The sequence below is a fragment of the Numenius arquata genome, chromosome 7, assembly GCF_964106895.1.
Source record: "Numenius arquata chromosome 7, bNumArq3.hap1.1, whole genome shotgun sequence".
Lineage (NCBI taxonomy): Eukaryota > Metazoa > Chordata > Aves > Charadriiformes > Scolopacidae > Numenius > Numenius arquata.
In genome coordinates, this window is record NC_133582.1 from 47,834,482 (window position 1) to 47,849,772 (window position 15,291).

The 15,291-nt window shown below is 42.4% G+C and overlaps 1 protein-coding gene across 2 annotated transcripts in view; it reads left to right on the forward strand.

The window, feature by feature from the left end:
• Positions 1-12,394, forward strand: part of THRB (thyroid hormone receptor beta) — a 33,953-nt gene extending 21,559 nt beyond the window's left edge. For both annotated transcript variants that reach the window (XM_074150319.1, XM_074150321.1), the window contains exons 3-7: positions 365-512; positions 2,293-2,498; positions 5,717-5,863; positions 10,404-10,662; positions 12,153-12,394. In XM_074150319.1, coding sequence (XP_074006420.1) covers positions 365-512; positions 2,293-2,498; positions 5,717-5,863; positions 10,404-10,662; positions 12,153-12,394 — 1,002 coding nt within the window. The remainder of the gene's footprint in view (positions 1-364; positions 513-2,292; positions 2,499-5,716; positions 5,864-10,403; positions 10,663-12,152) is intronic.
• Positions 12,395-15,291: the final 2,897 nt, after the last annotated feature.

Here is a 15,291-nt window from a genome sequence, read left to right on the forward strand (position 1 = left end):
ATGTCATTTACAAAGGGGCTCAAAATAAACTCTCCAGTTCAAATACAAAAAAAAATTTAACACACAGAAACATAAGACTTCAAGGAGATATGTAGGCAGTATTCGCCCCTCAAGACAGCATTACTTATGGCTTTACTTCCTTCAGATGTCTTTATGTTTTCAGGTTTTAGGGACGAAATGTTTCATGAAACTCAGAAAAGAAACACCATACGCTATAAAACTAGTTTGTTCTTTTCCTCTTTGAGAGTTTCATGGCCTGTTATCTTGCACACTTAGGTACGTTTTTAACAAACCAAAGTGGCTCCCAATTTGAAGAAATTGCACAATGCTAATGTTTCCCAATGTATTTATGTATTGCACTTAGGGTTTTTTTAGAAGAACCATTCAGAAAAACCTCCATCCAACCTATTCCTGTAAATATGAAGGAAAATGTGTGATAGACAAAGTAACAAGAAATCAGTGCCAGGAATGTCGCTTCAAAAAATGTATCTTTGTTGGCATGGCAACAGATTGTAAGTATATTTTTCTGTTTTTCTTTCTTTTCTCTTTTTTCTTTTTTAATGTGTGTGTTTGCTTAAAGTATGTTGATTGGTGAAGATTGTTAAAGTAGAGCAGAATTGCCAGCACTTTTTTGTTTTTAATAACTTGTACTGGGGAATTATGCTCATTGCATCAAACCACTTTCATCGGGCTGTAATTCTTTGTTTATCCTTCACCAGACTGCACCTTCTCCTGGCTTTACCAGGCTGAGTAACAGTAGGAATGTTCACTCTTTGGAGGAGAGGAGGGAGAAATGCATCTGGATGGACACTTTGCTTTAGAAAAAAACATCTTGTTTAGAAAATTCTGGAGGATGTGAAATTGAATGTCGTTGTATGAGTCATCCTGCAGTTGTTTGTTTTATTTTTAGCCCTGAAGAAGTTATCTACTGCAAAGAATTCAACTCTCATTCTAAAGAACTAGAACATATGGCTGTAAGATTAACCCTTAGGGGTCTTCTTTTCCTGCCGTTGCACAGGGATTTACACCAATAACATCAATTAGTGCAAATGAGAGGAAGTCACGTAAATCCCACTGTGCGTTAACGTTAATGGTTGTTGCCAGCATAATCCTCTGCAGAAAAACTGACAGGAAATCAGACCCAATAAACAACAGAAAAAATACCCTCACTTGGTATTTTTCATTGGTAATGTAATGTATAACAACGTCTTCTGTCTAGAGGGAAGTAGGTGAAATGACACAATTTCGTTTAAGCCAGGAGAGGGGCTGGCTGCCTCTGGGTCACCAGTTGGCCCCCAGCCCAGCCTGGGGCAGCAGGCGGTGGTGAGCATCAACCAGGCAGCGGCTCTGCAGACTCTGGGTCTGGTTCTGACCAGCAGGTGCCAGTACCATGAAGCTGGTGTGGCCTTTGTGTGCTGGACCTATGTACGTGCCAAAGGGGCTGTCACTGAGCACGGCAGACAGGCCAGCTGTCCCCCAGTTTGAGAAGGCTTTCTCCCACCTTTGGGTGAAAATGTGCGAACAGAAGCGTGTGAGCAGGGCTTTCGGTGCTCCTACCTGCCTGCCACCAGCTGTGGATCAGAATGGTCCTCCTCCGCTAAAGCAGGCCAGGCTGTTTTAAATGGCCTATTCACGTTTGTATGGAAAATGGGATAAAAACTTCAGCGGTGGTGGGAGGTGTGTAGCCCTGGGCCCATGGGTCTGCCATCACTGGAAGTTGCGGGGCTCTAGGGGAATGCTACAGAACGGCACCATCTGTAGGGCTTACAGAAAGAGCCGAAGGTGGATTGTTTCTGAACGTGTCATGCAACAGGTAGCTGAGCCTCCTGTGAATAAGTACTCCCACTTTCTTAAATCCATGGTACCTTCTGCTGGCTTACAAGAACACATTCTGCGCAGTTCAGAGCAGTGAGTGTGCTGATATTACTTTAGAAAAAATAAAAGTGCACCTTTCCCAACATGGACTACTCCAAGTCCATTAGAGGAGTGCTTTGTCTGAGTCCTCACAAAGCTCTTATGTTCTATGTTGTATTGGTAGAATAAGCCACTGAAGGCAACAGTAGTATCCATCATGTTACCAGAAGCGTAAGTCGTTCTTTGCAATCCAGGCTTCTGAGAAAATGAAGTTTGGAGAGAGAAGTGAGAGAACTATGTTACCTGTGTACCAAAGTACTTCTTTACTGATTAGTTAAGGTGTTTGTAATGAATTAGTACCTCAGGCACAGAAAATACTGAAGTTTAGTGAACCTTAAAGAACTTCCTGCCATTTTTGTATGCTTTTTCCCCTGCTAGTGGTGTTGGATGACAGCAAGCGGTTGGCAAAGAGGAAGCTGATAGAAGAAAATCGAGAGAAGAGGCGTCGGGAGGAGCTGCAGAAAACAATTGGGCACAAACCAGAGCCAACAGATGAGGAATGGGAGCTCATCAAAATTGTTACTGAAGCACATGTGGCCACCAATGCACAAGGAAGCCACTGGAAACAGAAAAGGAAATTTCTGGTGAGGACTGTAGCCTTTTACACTGCTCTTGGAGCCAGGTTTTTTTCTTTCTTCTGAAGTCCCTTCCCAGCATTGCAAACCCAAAGAGGATCTCTCTGCCAGTGTATTGACATGCATGAAAAAATGGAGGATTTTTATAATTACTACTTGCTTATTCTTGCCTGAAGCTCAGTGTTTGATCAGATGATGTATTTCGAAAGATAAACAGCATGTTGCTGAGTTAAGGCTTACCCAGCTGGATACTTTTAATGTGCTATGATCAAAAAAAGTAGAAAAATCGTTTCACTCCTGATTAATAGCAGTAGCAGTCTATAATGCATACCATAACTTTTTTATATGTTATATCTAAGGATAGTTGTCTTTATTAGGGACTAGCATACAAAATATTGTAAGTGTTAAAGCAATGTAAAGTTTTAGGTGAAAGCTGATATTTTTTATTAATAACTCATATTTTTTGCTTTCTTGTTCCAAACTGAACACATTAATTAAAACAAATTTGGCAAAGAAAAATAAAATTCAGTGAAGGCAGGATGATACATACACTGGGATTGCAGAATACAGGACGACTTAAGTTTTCAGTCTATAACCAAGGATCAGAAAATAAATGGTGATTTATGATGCTCAGCGTTAGAAAATGATTTATTTGATTTTTCTAAATCGATTTGTAAAGGAAATAAGTGCAGAATACAAAATGCTTGTACAGCACAAAAGAGAGATTATAGACTGCGTGTCAGGAATGCACAGGAGTCCTTAACAGTTTGTGTATACCAAATCAAATAGAGAATGTTCATTTTTTTGCAAGTCTAGGCTCCTGCTGCCTAATTCACCATGGGAATCTCGACGCACTGTTAAATTGCTAAGAGAAATTATATATTCAAACCAGCTGATCCCTTTTATAGTGTTTTGTTAATTCCAGTGGCGCTGTCTAATTTTCTATATGAATGGCTGTGTGCTCATAGTAGCGTGCAGTTGGGAAACCACAGCCAGTGAGCGATCACTGGACAGAAGCAGCAGAGCACTTCCTGGTGGTGCTGCACAGTAAAGTCTGCGTCACAGGTTTTAGCAGACCAAGAAGCAGCTGCCATGGTGCATTTGTTACTTAGGCAGGAGTGCTGTTCTTGCGGTATCTCCCGGTTTGGGATAAAGCATGGGGAGCTTGAGGTCCAGTCTGGGAATGAGGCAGAGAGCTGGTAGGGACTGGGCTACATAAAATCTGGTTGTTGAGGGGCTTCAGGCTCTGGAGACAGTCACAGCGGAGGGGGAGCCTCCAGCAAAGGGTGCCCAGAGGCAGGGCATGAGGTGGTGTAATGACAGGGCTATTGGGAGAGGGGAGGGTTGGGGCAGAGGCAGGGGTGGCAGCTGTAGTGGACGGTTCAGAAACTAGCTGTGGCTTCCACAGCTGGTTCCTAGGCCAGACCAAACTGCTCTCAGTGCAGCCCTTGATGCAGGGCCGCCTGGTTCTTTGCAGTGCTCACATGCTGAAGCCCAGTGGTATCAAGGCAAGCATAGGGAGCTCACTGACGCCTTGCGGTGAGCACAGAAGGGAAAGTCCAGGATGGCCTGCCAACCCCAGGTGAAGGGCTTTGAAAGCCCCTGCCAGAAGCTGTTGAAGATCAAGAGGAGCTGACCGCATGCCCCAGGAGCTGTGGGTCAGTCCTTAGGCAGCTGAGGCTCGTTCTTCAACTCCTTTGAGGTCTGGGGCTCTTTTCCTATTGAGGTGAGTTAGGTGGCAAGGGCTCTCTAGTTGCATGCCCTTCTGGAGTGCGTTAGCTTTAGCTAGCAATCCTAGTTTCTTTTAGCTTTCCCAAGAAAATACTGTGTTCTCTCTTTTTCTCCCGAACAATGTTATGCGTGGGTTTAAACATTTGGTCTTCTTGCTTGGAAGTGATGAAGGTTGTTTATCATGAGCACACAGACAATGTGGTTTAGTTTCCCAAGATTCAGGGAGGGAGGGAGCCTAGAACTGGGATTATTTGAGTTTTTTAGTACGAACTGTCAGATAATTGAGCCCAGTCCTCTTCATTGTTCCTTTACAATTGGTGCTTGCTTCATTAACGCATTGCTGAGTTTTTTCTTGAAAGAAGTTAGATTTGGATTCAGTTTTGTGACAGAGCTGTGGAAGGATCTTTTATGATATGTTGTTTTAAAAAATGGGCTAGCACAAGTTTTTATTATAGACAGCACTTTCAGCGCCTCCCCTGTTAAAGTGCCCTTATATAAATGTCATTAAGTCCATCAGTCTTAAAGGCTTTTTTCTCTGGATTTTATCCAGTTTTTGACTCTAATGTGAAAAAAATGGAACCTCTGTGTGGTGGTTGGCAGGTCTTTCACAACTGCAAAACCACACTTAGCGAACAGAGCAGCTTTGATAGTCCTGTTTTTAAAATATCTGGTAGCATTGATGAACTGTCATAAAATCAGGTGAACAAATTGAAGTGCAGTTGGAATAAAGTATAAATAATAATAAGGGGGAATAAACCCCTTGCAGATTCTGCTTGAGTCTATTTCATTGTATATCCCTACTGAAATCCTCAAAATATGATTTTGTTTCTCTTTTGGAGAAGTGTTGGGCTGAAGTCATGCAGGTGGTGATTTTCAACCAAAATTTTACCCAGGCGAGTACAAATTCTAGTCATTTTATGCAGGCTAGCTCTGGGTTAGCCCATTCTTAGTCATCAGTTGTTTTAGCCTAGTTTTGGAAACAGGCCTTGGCAGTTGCCTGGAGCTCTGTGATGCCAGGCAATCTGTTCTTGGGAAGACTTCAGAACTTTGAGTAGGTGAAAGAGCCCAATTTTGCAATGCTCTGAGCATCTTCTCAAGTCACCTCAGCTCCCTTCACTTTTAGAGAAACTTGAGAGGCCTCAGCACCTGTAAGAAACAAGAACATGCCTGTAGTTTTAAGCAAAAAATGCATAAGCTACACCCACAAAATATTCAGATATGGGCACAAGGAAGAAACTGCATGTGCACAAAAGTGCGGCTGCCCACACAGGATGGGTAGCAACATGCCAGTCACCCATTTCTCTGTGGAGTCGCCTGTTTCACAAATGCTTTACAAGCAAATTCACATTTTCTGGTGTAATGGGCATTACTTATAAAGTGAATAGTGTTATTTTTAATTTTAGCATATCTTCTGTTGCCAAGCAGGACTTTTTAGAGTATAAAATACTTGCTCTAAGATAGATTGTTCCTTTAAATATCTTTCTTTATATCTTTAGCCAGAAGACATTGGACAGGCACCAATAGTTAACGCCCCAGAAGGTGGGAAAGTGGATTTAGAAGCCTTCAGCCAGTTTACAAAAATTATCACACCAGCGATTACAAGAGTTGTGGATTTTGCCAAAAAGTTGCCTATGTTTTGTGAGGTAAGAAAGCTTCCTTGCACTCCTCATTTATATGCCTGTTGTTAAAATCTATCCAAAATAGTCCTGGCATGGTACTAAAAAATTCACTGTGTTTAAAATCAGAAAAATTAAAGACACTTAAAATAGATGGGACTAGAATCATCTGGATTATTATGAGTTTTCTTTTTCCTGTGATTACTGAAATTCTGATTTTGTTCATCTAGAAGTCATCATGGTTCATTAGGGACTCGAATGTGTCTTTAGAGGTGGCCTTGAACTGCAAATGAGCAAAAAGAGACTGTCTAGAACCATCTTTGATACGTTTAATTATATCTTCCAGCACACAGTTCCCTCTGTGCTTTCTGGCTCCTTGGCAGGTACAGTATTGTGGAGTTGGGTCTATGCAGTAACAAATTCTTCCAGTTCAGGAAAGCATCCCTGTCCAGGAATGGCACCTGCCTCCTTGTGTTCCCTAGGCAAGGTTTTCCTAACAGGGAGGTTGTGCATAAAAGAGTCTGTAAAAGTAATGGACTATCATTCCAGGTAGATACTCACGTGTAAAATATACAGTAAATAGACTCAAATAGACTTGGTTGCACATAAGGAATACAGAGGCCCTAGGCTGATCTCATTTACACCAAGGTATCATTTTTATTGTAGGACCACTTGTAATGGCTGATGATATTTTCTTCCTAACTTAAAAAATGTTATCAAAACTACAGCCTGAAATAATACTTCTTAACGCAGTCTTAATAGTCTTACTAATTTTACATCTTGTAAGTCCCTTAGAATCCACAACAATGGGATTTTTAGTATGGAAATATCCCCAACCCAGCCGTGGAAGGATGCCTGCCTGCTCGCCCACGCTGCAGAGCAACACTTGACTCTGCTGGTGGGATGCCAAGAGAATGACATTTAAAATGGGAGTGACCACTGTCAATGAGTTCATCAGGCTCCCTAACAATGTTTCCTCCTAATAACTAAACATCACTCAGGAAGGAAGTTTAAGGCAGCCATAGCATTTTACTCTTCTGTGGCTGGCAGCTTTTCTTTAAGGTCAGTCAAGGAGAGCTGTTTATCTCCTCTGGCACCTACAGAACAAGAGGTAAATACCAATAGTTGGCACAGTGTAAACAGCTCTCCCTGGCTAACCTCAGCATTGGCTCCATCAGCCAAGAAAGCATGAAATAGTAGCCAAGCATGAAGATTATAAAATACAAGGAATGTGTCCGTAGATCAAGAGGCCCCTGCAGCATTCAGTGTCTGAGAGAATCTGTCTCCTCTGATTTGGTGCTTGTTGGTGGGAAGTCGCAGTGACATACCAAGGTAGTCCTTTTAATTTAGAAAGCTTTGCCAGTCACACAAAGACTGCAGTGCCCATCTGACATCTCCTACCCCTCCTGGCTACTGTGAGCCCACTTGTGTCAGAGCCAGGCAGGAAACATGGATGAGGAAGCCAGGGTGTCGTTGGGCATGACCTCTGTAGTGTATGCAGCTCAGCTAGGACAGGCTTTCTTTGCAGCTGAGCCACTGTGTGAGCCTGACACCTGTGTACAGCAAGGTCTGATGGCAGAGTGAGGGACAACTCTTTGGGAATACAAAGGTATAGGACAGCTGTCCTCTGAGCTGTCATATAGCTCCTTCTGCAGCATAAAGAAAATGACAGATGTTTCCTCCTTTTTGAAGGGCCGTTGTCCTGTTAACTTTATTTCATTTATGTTTTTTAACCCATATCTTTTCTTAGAAGCAACACTGTGTGGGCTGTGTTTTTGTTTATGGGGAAAACCCCTCCTTTTTCCCATAGGACCTGCAGAGCATTTAAACATCATCCCAGTTCTTAATTTCCACAGAGGCTGGGGTTTAGTAAATCACTATAAAGGGGGACCAGGGCTTTTTTTGTATCCACAGCCCCTTTTCCTTCTTTCTCTCTTCTTTGGACACATGCACAATCCAGCAAAACAGTTTGAGCGCCCAACTTGTTCATGTGCATCCATTGGCCTGTGCCTCTAAGCAAGAATCTAGTCCCAGAGTAATTGAAGTATAAGAACTCATTTCCTTCTCAGCATTTCTGCTGTTGGTTCCTTCTTGCATTTCCTTCTACTTAGAAAATGAAGATTGAGGAGCGCTTAATCAGTCTGATGTGAGTTTAGGTGTTACAGGCATCAGTGGTTCTGGGTAAGGCTGTGCAAACACCCTTCTAGGTAGCTCAGCTCAACTCAGCTGCATGGTGCTGTGTTGCACATGTGGTGGCTGCCAGCATCTCCTGCCAAGGTGAGCACCTCAGGTTCCTGCCTTTTGCTTTTTCTCCCTGCAGAGAGAGAAGGAAAGAACAACACGTAGCAGATAATCAGTCACATTTGTTGACCCCACTCCTGGAAGGTGCTCTGGTAGCAACGCTCAGGTGATGAATATCGTATTGAAACTTGTATAGTCAGGAGCAGAACTGATGTTCAAGCTGCCTGTCTTTGGTAACTGCTGCTGTCGGCAGATAAGACCTATGGCTTGGCATTCCTGAAGCAAGTGTCCCATGTGTCCTTCAGAATTAGGAAAGCAGGTAAAAGATGGGCATAGTCAGATCACCACTACCATAAAGAAGTTTTAAGGAGGTTCAAGTAGGAAGAGAGGTTCTCATCGGTTTTGGAAATTGGCTCATTAATAGAACAGCTGAAACATCATGAAATATCTTCCCTACTGTTATCTGCTTCTCTTTCCCAATTCTTCCTTCTCCTTAGCCTTTTTTTCTTAATTTCTCTTTTCTTCTCCCTTCTCCCGTCCTTTCTTTCATGTTCCTTTTTTTCTCTGCAGTTACCTATTCCAATATTTCTTTGTGGTTGCTGCTACACATCTTTTTCTTTTTCTTTTTAATTTTATTTTTCTTTCTTACTTTGTTTCTTTGCCTACTTCGGTCTCAGCAGCCAAGCAGTGGCGTTGTTGTTGGGTAGCAAGACTACCACTGTGCCTGCGCAGCCTTCCCCACACTGCTGCTGAGCTGAGTGTGAGCCACAGAGAAAGTGATTTGCCCTGAACAGGATGAGTCATTTTTCTTGTGTATCAAACACTTTACACCTGAAGTTAGCATTGCTGGAAAAATAGCTGCATGAGTCAAATCCCTTTTCTGACTGGGGCTGGCTTTGTGCTTAAAACTCTTCTCTAACAGGGAACTGCTTTTCACTTGCGTTAGGAAACTTGCTTCCACTCTCCATCATTTTACACCAAATCAATATACTGGCTTTGCGAGTACACAGTTGCCATGTAAATCTATAGTTGGTGGGTTTTCTGTTTTCATTTTGAATTGCAAATCAGGTAAATACAACTTTATATGAATCAGAAATTGATGTATTTTTGCCTTCTTTCAATCCAAGTAGAAATGAGTTGCTTTTTCATATACGTGACCACTTTGTTCATTTAGTGACAGTCTCAAAATAGTCTTGATGGTTTTTGCTATCATTGAATTACCTATGAAAACATAAAAGACATGCTTCACAGAACACATTCTCCTAATGTGTCAGCGTTCTGGTGACACTATAAATACAGAACCTACCTTCACCAATTCAGACAGCTTAGCTTTTTTAATGTTGTAGAAAAGACAGGTCTAGCCACGTGCCCTGAAGATCACGGCTTATGCACCAGCATAAAAGCTGGATCTATACCATAGATTTTCTGTTTGTCCAGCGATAATCTAGGGAGACTAGAGAGATCAGCCTTGCTAGGCTAGATACAGCTTAATAAGTTCTCTGTTGTTTAAATGGGCAGTGAGGATTAAGAGCACCTGCCCCACTGATTGAGGGTATTTCTTCTAGCTACAAAAATGTATTTAAATCCTTTTATTTAAAAAGCAGTCCACTCTTACGGACCTTCCCAAATGTCTCTCTTTTCGTCTGGTCAGGTAAGAAATAAGCATGGCTAGCAGTGAGTTTAACTGGGATGGCTGAGGTCTGTACCAGCCCCCATTATAGTTTATTCTTTTAGGCAAAGTTTTAAGCTGAGAGAGCTCAGGAGTACAAGAGAGAAGGGTAAACATCTGAGAACAGTGACTGCTTAAGCTGTCTCAGTTAGATCCACCCCTGAAGGGAGACAAAGCCAACAGTATATATTACCACCAACCTGCCACCTGACAGGTCTGCTTTACCCTTCATACTTTGTGTTCTTCAAAATGGAAAGCTACATTCTTAAGGTTTATTGGACTTAATTTTATAATGCTCCCATAAACTGAGCAGTCCCATGGAGAGCAGCACTTCTGCAAGTTGAATCACTTCACCTCAGCATCTGAGCCAACTTGGTTTCCTTTGAGTGTCTTGCCCAGGATCACTTGCCTACCCCTGTGTCATCACTAGATTCCCTAAGGGTGTGGGGGGATGTTAACCTGCCGGCAGTTTCTGGAAGCAGGAATGTGAGTCTTGGAGGTTTCTGCGGTGTGCTGGAACTAGTCGGTAGCAGCGTGTTTGGAGGGTAGTGTCCTGGGGTGTGAACTGCAACTTCGTGCTCATGGGTTTATTGTAGTTGTAAGACCTACTCAGTTTGAAAAGCACATCTTTTTCTTTACTGTTTATAATTTCTGCAGCTGCCATGTGAAGACCAGATCATCCTTCTGAAAGGCTGCTGTATGGAGATAATGTCCCTCCGAGCAGCAGTTCGCTATGACCCCGAGAGTGAGACTTTAACACTAAATGGGGAGATGGCGGTGACAAGGGGCCAACTGAAAAATGGGGGTCTTGGCGTAGTGTCTGATGCCATTTTTGACCTGGGCATGTCTCTTTCTTCATTTAACCTGGATGACACCGAGGTTGCCCTTCTTCAGGCTGTTCTGCTCATGTCATCAGGTGAGAACAGAAATATATTGGGACTCCAGCCATTTTGAAACTCTTTAGCCTTTTGTCACAAGCCTCTTTTTAAAAGACATAGGGTATGTTAGATCTTGTAGTGCTGACCAGAGTAATGTGGGAGAAATTCTTTGTCAAAATCCCCGTGCAGCTTAGAACTGGTTTGGTAAGCACTAGGAAAAAAAATCAGGGTATTCAGAAAGATGGGCATAAAAGTGGCTTTGGTACCACACCTTGCTTAGGTTAGAGCTTGGGGAGGAGGCAGGGGTGATCATCAGAAAGAAGTCAGATCTGGTTCTGAGCCAATTTACCTTGAATGAAAAACTGATAATTTAGCAACAGTTGTCCTTACAATAAGTTCCCTTTTCCCCTAGGTACTGTCGTGCACTGGGCGGGAAGAACAGTTCATACACATTTCCAGCAGTCTCATATGCTTAGTTTGACCTGCCTACTTGTGTCCCTACACCACCACCACCACTTGCTAATGGGCGTTTGAGAGCTGTGCTGTTTCCCCACACCGGGACCATTTGCAACTGGTCTCTTGGTGTCATGATACAGAAGCAGCGCAGACCATTTCATATGATTTCCAAAGAGTTTCTTGCCTTCTCAGATCAAGTGTGTTTTCAAGTGTGCTTCCACTGATGGTGCCAGCCCAAAGGGGAAATTCCATCCTCGGGAAGGGCAGATTTGGCAAGGTTTTGTTATAAGACCACTTTGAAGATTGGGCACTGAATAACAATACACGGACAGTGATTTACAAGCATGAACTGCATCTGAGACAGAAAGGTTTCCACATTAATCACAGCACAGCACTCGACCTTACCAATAAAAACATTTTGATTTCTTTTTAGTTCCCTACACAGTGATACACAAGTAGGGGTTTCAGAAGGCAGTTCAGAGGACCTGCTTTCCCAGAAGTGTCTCCTGAAGAGTGGCTTGTGAAAGGAGCTTTCCCAGTGCCCATCTGGGTGCCGATTGAGGCAATCGGCCAGACTTTCGGCCTTTGTTGTTCCTTGGTGCTCCATAACAATTTCCTTTGCAGCTCACCCGTGGATCAAAGCTTGATCAAAGCTTTTGTCAATCTGCAGAGAAACAGATAGGAAAGAACTAAAATGTAGATATCTGACAAGGAATTTTTTTTCATTCTTTATTAGTTGTTTTACAGAAAGGTATAGATAGAAGCCTTAGCTGAGATCAGGGATCTGTTGCTCTAGTTACTGTAAGGAAACACTTCCCAAACAGCTATCCTCTAAATGGCCAAAGCAGGCAACGGATGAAGAAAGGAAGTATTGTATCTTTGTTTTAACAGGGGTAGTACTGATAAGTGAGGTGTCCAGAGTCAAAGAAGTTGTTTGTGGCAGAGCCAGTTGTCCTTGGTCTCCATCCTTTCTTTCCTAACAATGGAATTGCCTTTTTTTTCCTGATTTATGATCAGGAATTCATTAAAGTAAATAAGTAACAACAGTAATTCCACTTCATTGTATCTACAGATCGTCCCGGCCTTGTTTGCGTCGAGAGGATAGAAAAGTGTCAAGAGGGTTTCCTCCTGGCATTCGAACACTACATTAATTACAGAAAACACCACGTTTCACACTTTTGGCCAAAACTGCTGATGAAAGTGACAGACCTGCGAATGATCGGCGCCTGCCATGCCAGCCGCTTCCTGCACATGAAGGTGGAGTGCCCCACAGAACTCTTTCCTCCGTTGTTCCTGGAAGTGTTTGAGGATTAGAGAGACTGGAGCGGTTCTCCGCGCAACCCCCCCCCCCCTCCCCCGTCACACTACTGGCTGTCATTTCATCCCGTTGCCCAGCTCTTCTCACCTCTGTTTGTTCTTCTTCTTCTTTCATTTTCTTGTTTCTTGAGGTGGGGTTGGGTTTTTGTTTGGGTTTTTGTTTGGGATTGCTGGGGGGCAGTTGTATACACATGGATGAAAACATCCCTTTAATGCGGGTACTTGTGACTATTGCAATTTGTTCTTCAGTCCTTTGATGTGAATGCTTTGACAGCTTAACAGTGAAAATACAAACAGACCAGTCTCATTCACCAGCACTTGCTTGGTCACCAGCTCACACACATCATTGCTTGGAAAATTGAAGTGGCAGAAGATAAATTGGCCTCTAAGTTAAAACAGCTATTGTTAATCTGACACTGGCAATTCTGTCTAGTATTACCTCATTTTGCAGGGCACAAATGAGCAATTCATGAGATGAAATTTCTGGTCTTCATGGTTGTTTCTATTGTAACTATCACCATTATGGTCTAGGATCTTCATCATCATCAAGATGCCATCATTATCTGAGGATTGTTCCAGGAGATACAGTTTAACTGTGCCCCATAAATCAAGTACTTAAAATAATGCAGAGTGTTAGAAGGGACTGACTCATTTTTTTTTTCCATGTGTATAAGAAAGTAAGATCCTTCAGTTCTTACTACATTCAAAGTCCAGGTAACTTCACTGGAAGGTCTGTTGCGGTAAGGGGGGGGAATTTGATCCTCTGAGGTGCTTTTCCTGAGAGTGGAGAGGTCTGTTTTTCCTGAGGTGCATGGAAAATTCGTCACTCTGAAGGAGAAGGCTCTCTGTCAGGGTAGCAGGCTTTCCTTGGAGTTATTCAGGGACGTGAATGATCACAGAATGAGGACAAGGAGAACGAAACATATGGGGTGACCTTCAGAGGGGACAGAAACCAACTGTGTTAGTAACAACACTCAAGACTGTACAGCTTTATCCCAGGAATACAAATAGTGTTGCTTGGCAGTAATCTTTTGTTTTATATATATATATAAAGTTGATATGCACGTATATATATAATTTTATATATATATAATTACAAATCTTCAACAGATGTCTTAAACACATTTCCATATTTTTATCTTCTTTCTCTCTCCTTCTCTCACCCTTTCCTGTGAGTGCGTGCATTTCTATGTGTTGATCAGCTACATTCTCTCTCTTTGGTGTCTGTATGTGTTCCATTTGGCTAGATTCTCTCGATTCCTTTAATTTACTTCCACTAACTGCACTAGCAGGAACTGAACTGAGCAATGACAGGATGTCCTGCTGCCGAAATCTGCAAGCCAGTACTCGCAATCCTGGAATGTTTGGAGGTCGGTGATGAGGGCATTATAGGAAGAGGTTCCTCTCTGTCATCCATCTTCATTCAGGGGTGTTGTCCCTGGGTTTTATAAAGTTGATATTAAACCATTCTCTGAATTTGTATGATACATCAAAAGCATCCTTCTGTTCTTCCTGGGAACCAGAGGCTTAGTTCACGTATTTCACACTTTCTCATACCCTACATTCTTTTGTGTTGTGCATTCATTTGTACCCATTTCTTTCTCTGCTATTTATTGATATATTTGCCTGGCAAGTCAGTGGGCATTGTTAGGGTGGATGTGTTGACTTTGAAAGCTCATGGCCCATCTCTAAACCCATACGTTATGTGTTTATCCCCTCATGAAAGCATGATACTCAGGAAAACTTATCTTGTAGGTCGAACACAGTATGTGTGTGTCAGGGGTTAAATTCTTTCCTCCCCTCTCTCCCTAAAACATAATTGATAAAAATTAAAAATTAAAAAATTAAAAATTGATAAAACAACATTGATAAAACATTTGGAGTGCTATTGGCTGTTTTCAGGGATGTGCAATCTTGTTCTCCCTGTTCCTTGATGCACCTGTGATCAGTTGTGAGCACCGATGTTATCACTTAAGGGTTTGTACCCATAATTTTGTGAGAATATAAAACACAGTGAGGTGTTCAGGGTTGGTTTTTTTTGCAGGTAGTAAGAAAGACAGACCATTGGAAATTTGTTCCTAAATGTTTGCTGAAGTTGGAGAACCTCTGTTGCAGGCTGTGTTTGCTCCATTTCAAAGCATATGTGTTAACAACATTGGTCTCTATCCGAAGTCCTTGTAGAGAACTGTTTCTTGGGGACAAGGAGTTAGAAACGTTTTAGCTCTTTGGAACAAGAGACCAGACAATGTGATGAACTTGCATGTACTCATGCAGAATCTCAGATGAGCAGCATCCATAGTCAGTAAAGAGTGCTAGATGTCTGATTCGGCGTTGGCTTGATAGGGAGCCAATAGCATATAGGGAAAGCAAAAAACCAGGTAATCCGTTACTTGCATCTACACCTACAGTGGCTTGCAAAGAGAAAAGAAATGTGCATGTCTTTTGGAGTTCGGTTCTGCTACAGATCTGAGGATGGAGTTCCTCCTAAAGCCAGTCCAAGTATCTCAGCTGGTTGCTAAAGGTGAGCTTGAGTTAGCGTACGAGTTTTGACTGTGCTGAGGATGAGAACCAGGAGAAAAACCATCACATTTCTCCTAGTGGTATTCACAGTGATCTCACTACTACGAGGTCCATGATGCTTCATGTGTTTTTCAGAGCTTTGATTCCTGGAGTTGTGCTGCTGCTTGGGAGGTTCAGTCTGTCATTAAGGTCAATAATTCTTACCCTTTGGGCAATAAAGAAAATCAGTAGCCTAAATGTTAATTATTTAGGTGGGAAGTCACTACCCAACAGGGACTTAGCTCATAACTACTGGGGCCCTTGTAACTGCCTTGTAACACTTGGGATTGTCAGGACTACATTTATCAAAAAATAAATAAAGATCAGAGGTTAGA